The following is a 20,228-nucleotide window of genomic DNA, read 5'->3' as shown; positions in this document are numbered from 1 at the left end:
TTTGGATTCCAAACTTTGGATATTTCACCACCAAGAATGCATTGCCAATGGTTCTGCGGACCTAAAGAAGACTTTCATCTGGATTTCCACTAGAAGTATTTTACCATGAACATTGGATTTTTTTTCTGTGAAATGAAATGTGGTTGCAGTTGTACAGCAACCATAAAATCATCATGATTTGCTAAATTCTTAGTTCACTTTTCCTAATCTATTATATCAATTGATAATGTATGAAACTTGTTTTCTAGGCCTGGATGATTCCAGAAACACAGCAAGGCTTGCCTGGAGGATGATCTGTGATGGATGTGTTATGAAAATAACCAAATCTTTAGATAAGGTCAGTTGGTTTTTCAGGTCTCCATTTTTCCTCCAGTCTATTCATGACGATGTAGAATAATGTTGATATCATAATCAGGAACACCGCTGGAGGCCTTAAGCATAAAATCAGAAATCTGACCTCTTATCTTGTTAATCTGTTTTTAAAAGTTCTGGGTTTTGTTTGTGAAAATTAGGCACAGCTTCCTGTACCTGCTGAGCAAACTGGGACAATTTTGCCAGTACCAACCAATGGATCTGGAAATTGGCATGGCAGTCGAGTGTCAGCCTTTACTGTGGGCAAAGATGAGAAGCAGGATTTAACAAGTAGACCAACATCTGGACACACAGAAGCCACCGGGAATAAAGAACTTCAACATCTAGGCTCCAATAATGAGTCTGACAGCAAGCAGCCAGATAAAACCTCAGTAGCCCATGTAGTGAAACCACAGACTTTAATCAATGGTCTTTCTACTACACTTGGCAATGGAAATAAATGTAGGTTCTCCAACCAAAACTCATTTCATCCCTTGCCTAATAAAAGGCAAATAGACACCTTTACTTCCACACCTGTTGACAGATCGCCTCAAGTAAGCAACCATGTTTTATTCTCTACTACTGTTGTGACTGTAAACGATGTATCTAGTTTAGAAATAGACTCATGCTCAGATCTGTCTGCTTTGGCAGACTGGGAGGAAGCGGCAGTAATAGAAGACTCCCAAGATCAAAGTGCTAGATTGGCTCAGACTGAGGAACATCTCCTGTTACCCGCTGATTCACCTTCATCTGGTGTCTTAATGCTCCAGAACTATCCAGGAACATTGATTCAGCACCCAAAGACCAAAACGATGCCCTTCCAACAAATGAAACCTCATTCTAAATCTGTTGTGTACAAAAGTCCGGACACTACAATTTATAATGTTGGCATAAAGGATCAACTGTCTAACAACTCTGCTTTTAAATTGCCTTGTGCAATGGCCAATAACTCAGATATAACTCCCCCTACAGCTAAGCATTCAAACAGAATGTCCTCTGTGTTGGATTACTTTCCAAAGAGGAAACTGTCTAGTGTAAGCTTCTACTCTCCACCTAAGAAACTGCCATTCACAATACATAAAGACCAAGGGAACCGCTCATTACCGTCCACTACTAGCGCTTCTCGCGCAGTTCCTCCTGCAGTGTTAAATTCTACTGTTAATGTGAACAGCTCCTCTAGGTCAAGGCAACTAGCTCGTATTACTGCCCCAATGTGCAATTGTGGCAGGAGGGCAAAGAAGCTGACGGTTTCCAATGGAGGCCCAAATCAAGGCAGGATCTTCTACAGTTGCGCTGTACGAAAGAGAGATGAGAATGGAAAAGGGTGCAACTATTTCAAATGGGAAGATACACTTTTAAAGGAAAAGTCTTTAAATTCTTCAGCTATGTTTTCCACCAGTAGCATATCATTTACTTCCAATGCAAGTTTACTTTCTGTATCTTCTGAGTCTCATAAAAGTTTTATCAAGCTAAGGCCATCACTGAGAACTTAGATTTTTAAGGACTGTATTGGCTTCCTTTTTTTAATCCAATAAGGTTACACTGATGAGTTGCCATATAGAATGAATATTTATGCAGTGAGAATTCAATGTGCTATGAAGTCTTTAAAGAAGCTACAACAGTACTGACTGCAAAAAAGTAACCGAAGCATAAACTGCTTTTTAAAACCGTGATCACTTCATTAGTTACAAGTTATAAATGCTAATCTTGTCTGACGCAAAATAATGTGCAGCTGTTTTAAGCAAAGCTAAATGCAAGTGGCTTATATCAGGACTGTTATGCAAACGTAATGATATATTGCTTGCAGAAACCTATTAGAGCAATTGGGATATGGAGGCTGGTAGACATAATTGTTTAATTTTAAACAATTGCAGATTGCCTGGCTGTCCTGATTCTCCTCTGCCTCTAATAGTTTTAGCCAAAGACCCTGAACAAGCATGCAGATCAAATGTTTCTGACAAAAATATGACTAGATGCATGCCTGTTTCAGGTGTGTGGTTCAAACATTACTGCAGCAAAAGAGTTCAACAGGAAGGCCAGGCAACTGGTACTGTTTCAAGAGGAAATAAATATGGCAGGCTCAATATACCTCTCGCTTCAGGTTCCCTTTAACATAATGATGACTGAAGTCTTACTGGTTGCAACAAACAGTCTTACTGGGTGCAACATAGTTCCATGTTCACAATTTGATTTACACAAGTCTCATATTGAACCTGTCTTAGGGAAAACATAGAGACCTTACATGGCTGCTGTCCTTCTGGAAATGCTGATCTGCCATGTTCAGTAGGCAGATAAGCCTGAGTGTTGCTTTAATAACCTCCTTACTTGTTTCCTGGTTGATGACCCCAATACTGAATCAAAATGTCCAAAAGGAAATCAGCAATGGCAACTTTACTGTTTTCTTGGGATTTTATTTTATCCTGACCAAACTCAAACTTGACTAAGGCAAATTCTCACACCTAGGACAGAATGGGCCATATGCAGTTTGAGGTGATAAGATGCTCGTAGCGTGCAAGCTTCTTATCACCTGACACCATATTTTACCAGCGGCAAGAATTTTTTTGTATTTTTACACTAAGTAGGTAGTCAGGCATTTTTAGTATAGGAAGGTCCCCGTTGCCCATAAAAGCCAACAGGACATGGGTGATGAGAACTTTTCACCAGATCTGAGCAGGTGAAAAGTTCTCGCCCATGTTTGATGGGAAGCATCTCTTCCTGGCATGTGAACTGCATAGGAAGGAAGAAACTTGCTGTTTTTTAGCTGCCCAGCTGTCGCCTAATTTTTGATTTCGTCACCACTTATTAGTGAGTTCAGGAATTGCATAGGGCCATTATGTGAGAAGAAATCTCCCCAAGTAGGACACAGCTAGCTATAAAAATTTATACATATTGTAACTGTTCCTCACTCTCTAAAAGTAACAAAATAAATTTGTTGGAATTACACTTTAAAGAAAACCTGAACTGAAAATTAAAAGTCAAAATAAACATACACAAGTCATACTTACCTCCTGTGTAGTCTACTCCTCAATCTATTTTTCCTCTCCTGCGTCCTGTTTGTCCACTGTGATCAATGGAATTCTCCGTCCTCCATTTTGAAAATAGCCATTACACCATAACAGCTTCCTGGTCAGCACACAGTTAAACTGTAACATCGCCCACTTGAGCCATAGAGAAACATGGACACATCCGTTCTCCTCTCAGCTGTAACTGACAGCAACTGATATATAACTGACAGCAACTGATATATTTCAGTTCTGACAAAATGTTGTCAGAACTGGAAGGGATCACTGTAAGAAGAAAATGATGAGCTTCTGAGAGGAACCGATGGCAAGGTAACTATGTAATGTTCATTTGAAGTTACCTCATGTGTTTATTTTAAATAATTTTACTCAGTACAGGTTCTCTTTAAAGTATACTTGTCACAGACCTGGGTAAATCCAAACTGAGAGTGTAAAGAAAAATTCCTAATCCAAGATTATACTGTGAAAAACTCTGTGTCAAAATAACCAATACTCCTGTAAAAGTTGACCTTGGCTCAACCCCCTCTACCTTTCAAAGACTTAAAGAGAACCCGAGGTGGGTTTGAAGAATGTTATCTGCATACAGAGGCTGGATCTGCCTATACAGCCCAGCCTCTGTTGCTATCCCAAACCCCCCTAAGGTCCCCCTGCACTCTGCAATCCCTCATAAATCACAGCCACGCTGCTGACAAACAGCTTGTCAGAGCTGGCTGTGTTTATCTCTATAGTGTCAGTCTGCTGCTCTCCCCGCCTCCTGCAGAACTCCAGTCCCCGCCTGCATCCCTTCCCTCCCTGCTGATTGGAGGGAAGGGACGGGGGCAGGGACCGGAGCTATGCAGGAGGCGGGGGAGCAGCCGAGACTGACACAACAGATGTAAACACAGCCTCACAGCACGGCTGTGGTTTATGGGGGATTGCAGAGTGCAGGGGGACCTTAAGGGGGTTTGGGATAGCAACAGAGGCTGGGCTGTATAGGCAGATCCAGCCTCTGTATGCAGATAACATTCTTTAAACACACCTCGGGTTCTCTTTAAGCCTGGTACACACTTTCAATTATGATTGGCTAATCACTGACTAATTTTACCACCTCCATGTTGTATGAGAGTCCACAGATATTGAATACTATGAGCAGATTATGTAGGTAAATCCTCATACTACATAGAGGTGGTAACATTGGGCAGTGCTTGGCCAGTCATAATTTAAAGTGTGCACCAGACTTAACTATTGGTTTTTAGGGATGGTCAACGAGATGCAAATAATTCAAAGCTGATGCAGGATGATGCAAATTATGCAGCTTGAAAATTGACCAATCAAATTCTGCCTTGGCAGGATTTGGTTGGTCCAATTTCAAGCTACATACATTTGCATCTGATGTGCATAATCCTGTATTGACTCAGAATAATTTGCATCCCATTCACCATCCTTAGGCCACATACACACATCAGACCATAGTCTTTTGAAAATGAAAGATCACAGACCAATTTTACCCCCTTTCATGTAGTATGAGAGCCATACCTACACAGTCTATTCTATGGAGCTGAACTCCCCATCAGATAAAAATCTTTGCAAGATGCTGCACACAAAGATGCTGTAGACATTCAAAAGATCAGTATCTGCTAAAGATCTGTTCCTGCCAAAGATCCGTTCCTGCAAATTGCATTCATTGTTTATGAGATCTGCAGATCATCATACACACCTTGTTTAACCACCCTGGCGTTCTATTAAGATCGCCAGGGCGGCTGCGGGAGGGTTTTTTTTTAATTAAAAAAAAAACTATTTCATGCAGCCAACTGAAAGTTGGCTGCATGAAAGCCCACTAGAGGGCGCTCCGGATGCGTTCTTCTGATCGCCTCCGGCGGCCAGAAGTAACACGGAAGGCCGCAATGAGCGGCCTTCCGTGTTTCGCTTACCTCATCGCCATGGCGACGAGCGGAGTGACGTCATGGACGTCAGCCGACGTCCTGACGTCAGCCGCCTCTGATCCAGCCCTTAGCGCTGGCCGGAACTATTTGTTCCGGCTGCGCAGGGCTCGGGCGGCTGGGGGGACCCTCTTTCGCCACTGCTCGCGCCGTATCGCCGCAGAGCGGCGGCGATCAGGCAGCACACGCGGCTGGCAAAGTGCCGGCTGCGTGTGCTACTTTTTATTTGATCCAAATCGGCCCAGCAGGGCCTGAGCGGCACCCTCTGGCGGTAATGGACGAGCTGAGCTCGTCCATACCGCTAAGGTGGTTAACTGACATTCATCTGCAGATCTGAAAATCCATCCTGGTGGATCTGATCTGCAGATGAATGTCTGTTAAACAAGGTGTGTATGAGGATCTGCAGATATCATAGACTATGAATGCTATTTGCAGGAACGGATCTTTTGCAGGAACAGATCTTTTGCAGATACTGATCTTTTGAATGTCTACAGCATCTTTGAGTGCAGCATCTTGCAAAGAGTTCTGTCTGATGGGGAGTTCAGCTCCATAGAATAGACTGTGTAGGTATGGCTCTCATACTACATGGAAGGGGGTAAAATTGGTCTGTAATCTTTCATTTACCAAAGACTATGGTCTGATGTGTGTATGAGCCTTTAGGCTCTGTACACACATTTAATTTTTATCTGCAGATGATTGGCCAATCAGAGGGCCAACATATTTTAAATACTATGAACAGACTGTGTAGGTAAGCTCTCATTCTACACTGAAGTGGTAAAATTGGCCAGTCATCTGCAGATAAAAATTGGATGTGTGTATGTACCTTAAGTCTTCAGTGTCATGAGGAGCTTTATTTTGGAGCTCAACTATACCATAATGTTCAATAGATTTTAGCTGCATCCTAAATCTCAGTAGTGACCAAGTTTTAAAACAAAACTGCCTGTGTTTTTTTTTTTTTTTTTTTAATATGTTCACTTTCTGTTGCCTATGTTTATTTTATTCAGTTTGCTATATCTACTTATGAAATTTTATATGTGAGACATCTGTGCAGAATTGAGATGAATTTTCTGTTGCAGGATATATTTTATAGAAATAAAAATATATTTTTCTACTGTGCTGCATGAAATGACTGGTTAATCTGAAGAAAAATGACTACATAAAATAACCCCTGATATGGCCTGCAACTACCAAAATAAGCTGCTAACATTGGTTATTACTCCATGATGGGGGCAGCCATCTTGGTTTTTCTACTAGGGGTTGGGCTAACTCCTTCCTCCAAATGTGTGCTATGCATAGTTCTGTGCATCTTACTCTCAGGCTGCATTTCCACTTGTGCAGTGCGAATCGCCGCGGTAAAAATTCGCATGCGGATGCGAATTTCGCATGCGGGTCCATGCGAATTTTCATGCGAATTCGCGTGGATGACGATGTATGCGAATTTAACCATGGCAGTGCTGGTGTGCTTTTCCATTGTTTCTATGCGAATTCGTGTAAAAATTCGCATACCCAAACCTCATGTGAATTTCCTATTAAATGCATTGTATGCGATTCGCATAGCGGTATGCGAATTCTGATGGCTCTGCCATCGCAAAAGAATCCTGACAAGTGGAAACAGTCCCATTCACTTGTATTGCTATGCGAATTTGCATGCGAAACACGCATGCGAATTCGCGATAGTGGAAATGGGCCCTCAAGGAATAGTTTACTTGTTGAAGATGGCATCACCCTTCCACAATGCTCATTGGAGGAAGATTTTGAGACTTTTGTTTAGAGAAAGTCGTTTAATGGACATTCCATGGGTTGCTGTTTTAGCTAATGCAACAGGCTACATCCTGGTATAAAAGACACAAAACAGACTAGTTTATGACGTATTGCAAAACAAAAGCAGTTTATACATGCAGACATTTTGAAGGTAGATTCAGCTTAGTTCATTTATTAATATGCTTAGTTTAGGCATCTGTGTAGTATGTTGACCAACATACTTTGAATAGAATGAACAGATTTTGTAAACTCTCATACTACATGGAAGTGTTTAAATTGGTCAATCAAAAATTGCATGAGAGTACCAGGTTTTACTGTTAATTCTTTTCAGCTAAAGATTGGGGAAGCATTGTTTATTTATGGCAACCTTCCCTACCGGTGCATGGAATAATTTCATTCACCACTGTAACTGCACACCACCAGCCAAAGTCTGGCAACTGAAACCGGGCCAATGGGCTTCTATCAACTGATATCACATTGCAGCATGTATGAGATAATCTGTAGATGACTAGTCAGCATAAGTGCCAGGAAAAACATTTCTGGGAAAATCTACTGCATTGGGAGAAAAAAAAAAAAAGCAACACCTGTGGCTGAAGGAATTTTTTTTTTTTCCTCAGCAAATTTAAAGAGAACCCGAGTTCGGTTTGAAGAATGTGATCTGCATACAGAGGCTGGATCTGCCTATACAGCCCAGCCTCTGTTGGTCTCCCAAACCCGCCCTAAGGTCCCCCTGCACTCTGCTATCCCTCATAAATCACAGCCTCGCTGTCGACACACAGCGTGTCGCAGCGGGCTGTGTTTTTCTCTATAGTGTCAGTCTGCTGCTCTCCCCACCTCCTGCAGAACTCTGGTCCCCGCCTGCCTCCCTTCCCTCCCCGCTGATTAGAAGGAAAGGAGGGGGGCAGGGACCGGAGCTATGCAGGAGGCGGGGGAGCAGCCGAGACTGACACTACAGATGTAAACACAGCCAGCACAGCGTGGCTGTGATTTATGTCTGATTGCAGAGTGCAGGGGGACCATAGGGGGGTTTGGGAGACCAACAGAGCCTGGGCTGTATAGGCAGATCCAGCCTCAGTATGCAGATAACATTCTTCAAACCCACCTCGGTAGGCCTGAACGATTTTAGGAAAAGATTGAATTGCACAATTTTTGTCAGAAATTGCGATTTCGATTCGACTCAGGATTTTTTTTTAAATCAAAGCACGTGGTGCAGGAGCTATTGGTGAGCTACCACGTGATCGCCACAAGAAGGCAGCTCCGGGCCCATAACAAAGTATAGTTCAATACACAGCTTCACACTAAGGCCTCGTTCACATCTAGGAGCGCAGATGGCCGTGCGATGCGAACGCAGCGCATCCGATAGCACGCCATCTGCGCCGCTGATCCCATCCATTGACAGTGATGGGATCAGCTCTGCGCTTCCGGGCAAAATGCAGGCAGCAGTACGCAAGTGCTTCCCAGCGCATCGTACTGATGCGCAGCGCAGTAGATGTGAACGGTAGAAGGGCAGTCTATGCCCTTCTGCTGTTCCTGCGTTTCAGCACATCATACGCTCTTCCATATCCGCACGGAAGCGCGTATGTGAACGAGGCCTTAGACTGTTACTCTTTTTTTTTAGAGAAGGGGTCAGTCCAGGCAATCCTTCTCCTGAAGTCTGGCCTGCTGTGCAGTAGCAGCTTACAATTTCACAACAGGTTTAATTTTTTGCGAGCAGCAAGCCAGCAGAGTCCTTCTTTAGCTCTCTGAGAGCCTCTGTTAATCAAGCTTGGCTTTGGACAGTTATCAAACCTGCCCTGCAACCACAAGTTTGGCTTACAATTAATAGCAGCCTCAGCTCCTTTGCTGCTGGGCAGTGGGGCACTTTGAATTTATGTGGAGAACTTTGCAGAATAGCACAACAGATCAGCACAGCACACCACTCAGTCACAGCTCAGTCATCATTATCAATACGCTGGCTGACACGCTGTGCAGAGAGAGGTGGAGCTGTGAAAACTCAAAACTTGAGTGACAGGGGTGTGGGCGGAGTCTGACGCCCACCCTGCTGATGAGGAGGGCTGGAGGCGCGGCTAGGCAGAGTAAGCCAACTAGAGTGAGAGCCGGCGGGCGGAGTCTGCCACCCGTTCATCTGATAGGCTGTATACTAGGAGGAAGTTTGTGGAGAGTGAGCTGCCTCCTCTACCGCGAATCTGATCCGCTGACCTGCCGCTGTACGGAGCGGCGAGATGTGCACATGTGAGAAGGGTCTGCTGGACTTGCTGCAGAAGGGTTTAGCTTGAAAATCGCTGCTTTCACGATCACGGAATTGTCATTTCCGTGATCGCGATTTCGATCCCCAAACGATAAATTGTTGAGGCCTACACCTCGGGCATTTGCTGTGCCATAACTTTACCAGCACAAATACTGCAGGAGCTGAAAGCCGCATGCAAAGGAGACCATGTTTCCACATATTTCAAGTTAGCAGGGAGGCCACATGCAGGCTGTCTCGTCTCTCCTCCTAACCTTTCTCTCAAGAGTCACCCAATATTTTGGAAACAAATGTATTGCAATATGTGGAACCAATGTCTCTTTTGCATTCGATTTTTAGCTCCTGTGTAGTTGTGCTAAAGATGTAATAGCACAGTGTTTGTCAACCTGCTGGGCGTTCTGATTCCCGCGGGAGGTTTTTTTTTTGTTTTTGTTTTTTTTTTAAATCCTGTAGCTAGCCTAGCGCTAGCTACACGATTCTTCCCTTCCTGCTCCCTCCCTCCCACCCTTCCGATTGCCGCCGGCGATCACGCCCATAAGGAAATCCCGTTCTGAACGGGATTTCCTTTAGGGCTTCCCCAGTCGCCATGGTAACGAACGGAGTGACGTCATCGATGTCGTAGCGTCACAGGGACTCCCGATCCAACCCCAAAGCACAGCCTGGCGGCGATTGGTCAGGCTGCGCACGGAGTCTGCGGGGGGGCCCTCTTTCGCAGCGGATCAGCGGCGGCGGCGATCGGAGCAAACATGCAGCTAGCAAAGTGCTAGTTGCGTGTTTGAAACAAAAAATTATCAAAATCGGCCCACCGGGGCCTGAGCGGTGCCCTCTAGCATCTCTGGACGAGCTGAGCTTGTCCAGAACGCTAGGGAGGTTAAATTTGCTGGTAAACCTTTCCTGCAGCCATCTATGTGTCAAGTGCTGCATGGTCTGAGCACTTGCCCTTTATATTCACATGCAGTAAATACTGTAGTTCTCCTTGATAGTAGCTCTCAAGTCACTTAGCGTATTTGACAGGACGACATGAAACGCATTATTTAAAGGGGCGCTACAGCGGAAAATTGTAAAATTTAAAATGTGTGCAAACCTAGACAAATAAGAAGTACTTTTTTCCAGAGTAAAATGAGCCATAAATTACTTTTTTCCTATGTTGCCGTCACTTACAGTAGGTAGAAGAAATCTGACAGAAGCGAAAGGTTTTGGGCTAGTCCATCTCTTCATAGGGGATTCTCAGAAAGGCTTTTATTCTTTATGAAGATATTCCCTAAAAAGGATTTAAACAATGATGCTGGCCAGCCTCCCTGCTGCTACACAGTTTTTTTTTTAAGCAGACGGACACAGCAACTGCCATTCACTAAGTGCTTTTGAAAATAAATAAATCCCTGGGAATCCCCCATGAAGAGATGGATTAGTCGCTTCTGTCAGATTTCTACTACCTACTGTAAGTGACAGCAACATAGGAGAAAAGTAATTTATGGCTCATTTTACTCTGGAAAAAAACATACTTCTTATTTTGTATGAGTTTGCACATATTTAAAATTTAAAAACAATTTCGCCATAGTACCCCTTTAACCTCCCTGGCGGTATTCACGAGCAGAGCTTGGGCTGGCTGACACATGTCAGAAGCGGTAAGCCCGAGCTCTGCTCGTGTGAGCAAAATAAATGGCTGCATTGAGTTCCTGGGTCCCGCGCGCGATCAGCGCTTGTCAGCGGGACCCAGGCTTCTTCCCCCCGGCCGCCGGAGTCCGCATTACCTTTAGATCTTCCGGGACCCGGCGGCCAATTAGCTGGGAGGATCGGCGGTGCGTCGTGACGTCGTGGGCGGCGAGAAGGCATGGGGAGGGAGCCTGTTGAAAAAAAAAAATGCCTGCAGCCAATCCCTGGGTCCCGCGCGCGATCAGCGCTTGTCAGCGGGACCCAGGCTTCTTCCACCCGGCCGCCGGAGTCCCCCTTACCGCTCTGATCTTTGGGGACCCGGCGGCCAAAATTAGCCCATAATTAGCCGATCAGCGGCAGAGTGACAGGGGCAGCGTAGGGTCACAGGGGAGGGAGGGAGGGGAGGGGAGGGAGGGAGTATAAAAAAAATTAAAATAGACTCCTCTGATTGGGCCAAAACAGCATTGTATTGGATACAATGGGATTTTGTATCCAATGCAATGTTGCCTTTTGCTTCCTGGATTGCTGAGGTGTTGTGGCTGTTGAGCTGGAGAGGAGCTGGCTGTGATCTCTGTGAGTGCTTATCTAATCTTGATTTCTGCCTACCTGTTACCGATTTTTGCCTGGACTTTGACTATTCTTTTTGCCTTCTGCCTGGATTTGATTGATTACCCGTTGCTGATTTTGCCTGGACTTTGACTACTCTTTCTGCCTTCTGATTGGATTTGATTGATTACCCGTTGCTGATTTTGCCTGGACTTTGACTACTCTTTCTGCCTTCTGCCTGGATTTGATTGATTACCTGTTGACGATTTTTGCCTGGACTTGGACTACTCTTTGCCTGCTGCCTGCACCGACCTCTGCCTGGATTTACTATGGCATCATCCTCCAGAAGACGTCTCACCGTGGAAGCGCTGGCGGAGTTGGAGGACAGCGATCTGCAGTCACTGGCGGACTCCAGTGATAGCGACGCACCTGGGGATCTGTCATCCGACCCAGATAGCGACAGCGACGCCATCACCAGCGACGTTAGTGATGTCCGGGTTTGGTGCCCCATCGACCTTTCTCAGTCTCCGCCACCGCCCCCACGTTTCCCTTTTACTGGGGAGCCTGGCCTGAAGGAGTGCGAGTGCAACCCCCTGGCATACCTGCAGCTTTTCTTCTCGGAGGCGGTTATTGAGAGGATAGTGGAGGAGACTAATCGCTATGCGACCCAACAATTGGCTACTCCTCAAGGACCCTTTTCCAGAAGCAGGACCTGGGAGCCGGTAACAGCAGCGGATATTTGGCTGTTTTTGGGCCTGATCATTCTGCAGGGAGTGGTGGGGAAGCCCCTGCAGAAATGGTACTGGAGCACGAATAAGATCATTGCAACCCCCTTCTTCGGTACAGTTATGTCCGAGTACCGTTTTTCCCTTATAATGAAATTTCTCCACTTTTCTAACAATGAAACTTTTGAGGAGTCGACCCACCCTGCTCCAAAACTAAAAAAAATTTGGGAGGTCTACCAGATGGTGGTGGAAAATTTCAGGACCACGTATGTGCCACAGAGGGACATCAGCGTGGACGAGAGCCTGATGGCCTATAAGGGGAGGCTGAGCTGGCTCCAATATATTGCTTCCAAGCGGGCCCGCTTTGGGATCAAGTCATACACGCTATGCGAGTCAAGTACCGGTTACATCTGGAATACTATTTTGTAAACGGGAAAAGGCACAAAATTTTGTCCCAGGTTTAGCGAGTTTGGAGTGGCGACATCGTCTGTATTGTCCCTTCTGGAGCCTTTGTTGGACAAAGGCTACTGTCTCACCACAGATAATTTCTATACCTCCCCTGAACTGTCTGAGATTCTTATAAAGCATAAGACTGACACCTATGGCACTGTTAGGGCTAACAGGAGGGAGATGCCGTCGGCCTTTGCCAAGCAGAAGCTGAAGACTGGGGACATAGCTGCTTGGCAGAAAGGGAAGATGTTAGCCCTCCGGTGGCGGGACAAAAAAGACGTCTGTCTCCTCTCTACTGTTCACGACACCTCCACTGTCCCCACCAGAACGAGAGGAGGAAAAGATATGGTAAAACCGCAGGTCGTGGTGGACTATAACCACACCATGGGTGGTGTGGACAAAGCTGACCAGGCGGTGACCTTTTATCCTGCTGTCAGGAAACAGCAGAAAAAGTATTACAAGAAGATTTTCCGGCACCTACTGGAACAAAGCATTTGGAATGCATACATTCTGCACAAGCAGGGAAGTGACAGGCCAGTGACGCACGCTGATTTCATCTGGAAACTGTGCGAATGTATCTGTCTAAGGTACCAGACTGCATCGGATGCCAGAGTTGGACGCCGTGCCTCTTATGTGGTAAATCCGGAGCGCCTCACTGGCCGCCATTTTATGGAATACATTCCACCAACTCCCAAAAAAAATGCCCCAACTAGGACATGTCATGTGTGCTGCAGCAAAAGCGACGAGAAGGGGAAAAGAATCAGGAAAGAATCACGATTCTACTGTCCAGACTGTGATGTTGCCCTGTGTGCAATTCCTTGCTTTAAAATATACCACACACGGGAGGTGTATTAGGAGTATATATGTACATACTGCATAATCTGCTGCATTATTTATACAATTTTATTTCAGATTATTGATAAATTTATTTACTTCAACAATTTTGTGTTCCTGACTTTTATTTATATGCAGAATGTCTACCACACTTTTATTCGGATGTATTTTGGTGAGTTAAGACTTAAAAATCGGAGGCCTAAAATTAACGAAAAAAAATGTACCGCTTTTGACTCCTAATTCCTGACAGAAATGCACCGCCAGGGAGGTTAATATGTCAAGTGTACAAATGGACCTTTTTTTTTATTTATTTATTTTTTTCTAGGTCCTTCCAGACATCCTTGAGTGCAACCAGAAATAGTATTCTCAAAATGAGGCTCCACCAATTTAGAGATTTTAATGTATTATTTAAAGTTGTCCCTAATAATAATAATACAAATGCGATTTTATTTTAGGCCAGTAGAATTTTTTTTTTCTGAAATTTTCTTGAACATATTGAACCTTATTCAATTCACTTTTCTCCTAGGTGATATTTTTTATAACTTATCTTATATTACTAATTTTGACTGAACTTTTTCACCTACTTTTTGGTACTTTTTTCAGTGCTGAAGAGTTATTTTAAAACAGAAGAAGAAAAATTATTCAATAGGAGAAAACGTCAATTGGAAAAAAAGGTCATTTTCTCAGTTCTCAGGAGAATACAAGGACACTCACTAAGGTCCAGGAAATTATAGTAATTGGGGAAATAACATTGTCTATATAAAAATAAAACAAAAAACACCTACATTTGATCATATTGGGGAAAAGGGCCCCATTCAGAGCATGCTAATATTCTTAGCTATCCATGTAGCCAGTGTAGAGCTTGTGTAATCGTAAATATGCTGTCCCATCAAAATGACAAACGCACACACATCCATTGATGTCTGAACAGCTGTCTACAAAAGTGAGTACACCGCCAAGTAGAGAATGCCTACATTTTACCCATTAGACATCCCCGTCCCAGGGTCATGTTACTAGTTAGTGTTACAAGGACATACGGTGGCTTGCAAAAGTATTCGGGCCCCTTAAAGTTTTCCACATTTTGTCACATTACTGCCACAAACATGAATCAATTTTATTGGAATTCCACGTGAAAGACCAATACAAAGTGGTGTACACGTGAGAAGTGGAACGAAAATCATACAATTCCAAGAATTTTTTTTTACAAATAAATAACTGCAAAGTGGGGTGTGCGTAATTATTCAGCCCCTTTTGGTCTGAATGCAGTCAGTTGCCCATAGACATTGCCTGATGAGTGCTAATGACTAAACAGAGTGCACCTGTGTGTAATCTAATGTCAGTACAAATACAGCTGCTCTATGACGGCCTCAGAGGTTGTCTAAGAGAATATTGGGAGCAACAACACCATGAAGTCCAAAGAACACACCAGACAGGTCAGGGATAAACTTATTGAGAAATTTAAATCAGGATTAGGCTACAAAAAGATTTCCAAATCCTTGAACATCTCACGGAGCACTGTTCAAGCTATCATTCAGAAATGAAAGGAGTATGGCACAACTGTAAACCTACCAAGACAAGTCCGTCAACCTAAACTCACAGGCCGAACAATGAGAGCGCTGAGCAGAAATGGAGTCAAGAGGCCCATGGTGACTCTGGACGAGCTGCAGAGATCTACAGCTCAGGTGGGGGAATTTGTCTATAGGACAACTATTAGTCGTGCACTGCACAAAGTTGGCCTTTATGGAAGAGTGGCAAGAAGAAAGCCATTGTTAACAGAAAAGCATAAGAAGTCCCGTTTGCAGTTTGCCACAAACCATGTGGGGGACACAGCAAACGTGGAAGAAGGTGCTCTGGTCATATGAGACCAAAGTGGAATTTTTTGGCCAAAATGCTCAACACTATGTGTGGCGGAAAACTAACACTGCACATCACTCTGAACACACCATCCCCACTGTCCAATATGATGGTGGCAGCATCATGCTCTGGGGGTGCTTCTCTTCAGCAGGGACAGGGAAGCTGGTCAGAGTTGATGGGAAGATAGATGCAACCAAATACAGGGAAATCTTGGAAGAAAACCTCTTGGAGTCTGCAAAAGACTTGAGACTGGGGCGGAGGTTCACCTTCCAGCAGGACAATCAATGACCCTAAACATAAAGCCAGGGCAACAATGGAATGGATTAAAACAAAACATATATATGTGTTAGAATGGCCCAGTCAAAGCCCAGATCTAAATCCAATCGGTAATCTGTGGCAAGATCTGAAAACTGCTGTTCACAAACGCTGTCCATCTAATCTGACTGAGCTGGAGCTGTTTTGCAAAGAAGAATGGGCAAGGATTTCAGTCTCTAGATGTGCAAAGCAGTAAGAGACATACCCTAAAAGACTGGCAGCTGTAATTGCAGCAAAAAAGGTGGTTCTGCAAAGTATTGACTCAGGGGGCTGAATAATTACGCACACCCCACTTTGCAGTTATTTATTTGTAAAAAATGTTTGGAATCCTGTATGATTTTCATTCCACTTCTCAAGTGTACACCACTTTGTATTGGTCTTTCACGTGGAATTCTAATATGATTGATTTATGTTTGTGGCAGTAATGAGACAACATGTGGAAAACTTCAAGGGGGCTAAATACTTTTGCAAGCCACTGTATGTGTGTTTTAAATCTGGTTTTATTGCTCTTACGATCTTTCATACTGGTCACCAGAAGATCAACATCCGAATCAATTTATTTCGCCAAGTGCAGAGTTGACACATACGGTAAACAGTAAGATACACATACAGTAGGTACAGAATATAGATTAGATGGAGAGCATAGTGGAGAAGGGCTGGGGGTAGTGTGAATTCTATGTGAGCAGAGCTGCCACGTATCTGCAGCACTCGACTGCTCTACAGATGCCCCGCAGTATGTCCTAGGGAAAGAGAAGAGAGACCGGGTCTCTCTGGTAGTGCAATTGTGGCGAATGCGGGTCCTTTCGGCAGTGCGGTGGTTGCGCATCAGGGTTCCTCCGGCAGTGAGGCTTGTGGGGCATTTGCGCATCTGGGTCCCTACGGCAGTGAGGTTACCGCGGCGGCGTAACAGGGTCTCTCCGGAAATGAGGCTTGTGCAGCAGTGGTGTGTCCGGGTCCATCGGCAGCGGTGGTAGCGAGGACTGGCTGTACCTCAGAGCTGCCACTGCAGGAGCCGTCGTCACGTTGGCCCCAGCTGGAACTGCTCATGTGGTGTGCCGGACCCAGACAGAATGCTGGGGTGCTGGAGCCTGTGGAGCCCGAGGGCTGGCAATTGATCATGGAAGCTGGTAGGAGTCCATCGAGGCATTCCTTGGGCGGGGATCCAAGGGGGGAAAAGTGAGTTCCGAGCCGTAGCCTTGTGGTTGTGGCTACCTTTCTGGCACCTTCTACCTCATGGCAGAGAACTCTCTTAGGATTGTAAAAAAAGATGGCCTAGGCTATAAGAATGCCAACATCCTGAAACTAAGCTGCAGCATGGTGGCCCAGACCATACAGCAGTTTAAAAGGACAGTGTTCACTTAGAACATGCTCAGCATTAAGCCTGGAACCCACTAAAAAGTGCAAAGCGCTTTGCAAGCTATTTTACGTTTTCCCTGCTCCTATACAATTCATAAGAATGGAAACGCTCCCAAAATGCGGCATGTCCTGCGATTGTGATTTCCTTAATCACAATTGCTCTAGTGGAATCTGTCCCATCCATTTACATTGGCAGAGTGTTTAGGGAAATCGCTCGCGACTAAAAGCACTCTCTAAATGCTTAAAAAAATGCTCTAGTGGGTTCCAGGCCTCATAGCCGGAAGTTGTCTTTTGCAAATGGAAAAAAATGCACTGTCACAAAGTTTTTCAAAGCTACCAGGTTGTCTGTATCACCAGTGTAATAAAAGCTCTTTCATTAATGCTCCATAGAAAAGCACACAGCTACAGCTATTTATGTCTTTGTGCGTGGAGCAAATAATAAAAGAGCTTTTAATTAGGGCTGTGGAGTCGGAGTCTGAGTCGGGAAAAAAATACTCCGACTCCTAATGAATTTAAACTGTAATTAAAATAGAAAATATGATAAAAATGTTCTATTTCTCAGATAATCGTCATCATAAATAATTTATACATACAGTAATAGCTGTGCTTAGTCCACAAAAATGAAATTAACCAATCAAAATTAATTACTTGTGCTGCTTCAATAAAGCAGTCCCCGTATTTTTAAAAAAAGGTGGTGGGGAAAGGCTGCGCGTCCCTAAACACATGTTGCAATTGAATGGTTAATCGCACAGGCATACACCGCCTCTGTCAGACTGAAAAATGCATGCCCTGCATCCTAGACAAAAGCTAACATTTATTAAACTAGGAGGAACTTTAGCTTCCAATATGGTTTGCATGCAAAGTATATTATACTAGACACTTGTGCCACTGTGAGGCAGACCTCCGGGCAAGTGACCTAACCTAAATTTAAAACATATTTTTAAAGTCAGATATACACATCTGATTGTGACTGTATATATGATGTGTACACAGGAATTTCTTATGTATACTAAATAATGTCTATGCTGTAAGTATAAAGCCTGATGTGATGTGTAGCCGTATCACTAATAGAGATGGTCAATGAGATGGAAATAATTCTGCGTTGATTCTGATTTATGCAAATGTAAATGTACGCACTCTCTTTGCTCATGAAATCAAATAATTTGATATGTTGTTAAAATTTGGTTGGGTGACTATGAATTAAATGGTACCTGAGACGTATGAAAAGAAAAGTTTTATACATACCTGGGGCTTCTTCCACCCCCTTCAGGCTAATCAGTCCCTCGCTGTCCACCTACACCACCTCGATCTTCTGCTATGAGTCCTGGTAATTCAGCCAGTCAGCGCAGTCCGGCTGCATGCCGCTTCCACAGCCAGGAGTGTTCTGCACCTGCGCAATAGTGCTGCGCAGGTGTAGTATGCTCCTGGCGGCAGAGTGTGTGCATGCGCACTACGCCAGACTGGCTCAAGTACCTGGACTCATAGCAGAAGATCCAGGTGGCGGAGGAGGACAGCGAGGGACTGATTAGCCTGAAGGGGGCTGGAGGAAGCCCCAGGTACGTATAAAACTTACATTTTATCAGTTTCAGGTTTACTTTGTTACACAGTAGTACTATACTCTACATATGCACTCTCCACAGAGCTGCAGGGAATCCACTGAGAATGTTGTGCACATTGAACACCGAGGTGTTGTCTATCACCCATAAACCTGGTTCAGATTGTGCATGAAGAATGTAATAGAGGAAGAATCTCCTTATTCCCCTGCAGAGTACCTGCACATCATTCTTACATGTACCCACAGTCACATTGCCTAGGGCCTGATATATGTTCTTTGTTCCGGCCTGTACCTTTTTGCAAGTACTCTTACCAAGGACTAGTTTTAGTCTATGACTAAAGGGAATAAATATGGCAATCTCCATATCCTTCTCACTTCAGTTTTCTTTTAAAATTCCTAAGCGTTGGCAGTTAGTAGTCTAATTTCATGTTACATACTTTTAATCAACAAGATTGTAATATGCAAATTAGAGGAGTCGGAGACGGTGGAATCCTAAACTGAGGAGTCGGAGTCAGTGGATTTTTGTGCCGACTCCACAGCCCTGCTTTTAATACACTGGTGGTGCCGGCTACCTTTTGAATTGTTGGTCTTGAGATTGCTAGTCATGGCACACCTTTTCCCCTTTTGAAGTGTGAGCTGTTCCTACTACTCTTTTGGACCATGTCACAAAGCTCACATCATCTCAACTTGGTTTCCTGAACATGACAATGAGTTGACTGTACTCCAATGGCCTCCACAGACAGCAGATCTCTTTCCAATACAGCACTTTTGGGATGTGGTTGAACGGGAGACTTGCATCATGGATGTGCAGCAGACAAGTCTGAAGCAACTGTGTAATGCTATCGTGTCTATATGGACCAAAGTCTTTGAGTAATGCTTCCAACACCTTTTTGAATCTATGCCATGAAGAATTAAGACAGCTCTGAAGGCAAAAAAGGGGTCTAGTGACCAGTGAATGTATATGTATGATATCGATAGATGAATATAATTTGAATGAATAACTGTATTTTTGTTGATTTTTTTTATAGCCATTTAGAATTCAGCTTTAACTTGAACACATCTACAGAAAAATACATAATTTTCATTGCTACACATCAGAAAATCACAGATATTTTATTTATCAGTGATTTTGAGCATTGAGTTGGATGACTAAACATTGATGGGCCAATCCATGAGTGTCATAGCTTTATTAAGGCTCTTGTTCCGCAGCTGACTAGGGATTTAAACCTGGGTGGGACTTAATTGGTCAATTTTCATACTTAAAATAATATAATACATATTACAAATATATTTGCATGAAAATGTACATAATCCTGCACAAACTCGGAAATATTTCCAGTTGTTTTTCAATAAGCACTGACACACTGAGATCAAGCTTTGAAGCTTCTCTGAGTTGAGGAACTTAGGTTGTCTAGTAAACCTGGACTAGATCAGTCACCATTTGTCTGCTGTCAGGTAGTTAAAGTTTGAAACTCACCCCTAAATACTATCAGAACGTGGTGCTTTAGTAAATTAGTCAGAGGAAAATGTAATTTAGCACTCACAATATGATAATTAAATGAACCAAAAGATAAATAACATGCTGTCCTGCTTCAGACAGCTGTTACAGTCCGGCGGAGCGCCCTCTATACACAGTATTTCAAT

The 20,228-nt window shown here is 43.9% G+C and overlaps 1 protein-coding gene across 3 annotated transcripts in view; it reads left to right on the top strand.

Moving 5' to 3' along the window:
- ERI2 (ERI1 exoribonuclease family member 2) overlaps nucleotides 1-20,228 on the top strand; it is a 196,613-nt gene that overhangs the window by 23,693 nt on the left and 152,692 nt on the right. For 2 of the 3 annotated variants that reach the window (XM_068244807.1, XM_068244806.1), the window contains exons 9-10: nucleotides 249-337; nucleotides 513-3,924. In XM_068244807.1, the coding sequence (XP_068100908.1) occupies nucleotides 249-337; nucleotides 513-1,844 (1,421 nt within the window). In that variant the 3' untranslated portion in view covers nucleotides 1,845-3,924. Of the gene's footprint in view, nucleotides 1-248; nucleotides 338-512; nucleotides 3,925-20,228 lie in introns of those variants that run through there. The other variant, XM_068244808.1, reaches the window with a different exon arrangement.

This window comes from Hyperolius riggenbachi, chromosome 7 (assembly GCF_040937935.1).
Source record: "Hyperolius riggenbachi isolate aHypRig1 chromosome 7, aHypRig1.pri, whole genome shotgun sequence".
NCBI lineage: Eukaryota > Metazoa > Chordata > Amphibia > Anura > Hyperoliidae > Hyperolius > Hyperolius riggenbachi.
Note: the sequence above shows the minus strand (reverse complement) of the source record. Positions and strands in the feature narration are given on the sequence as shown.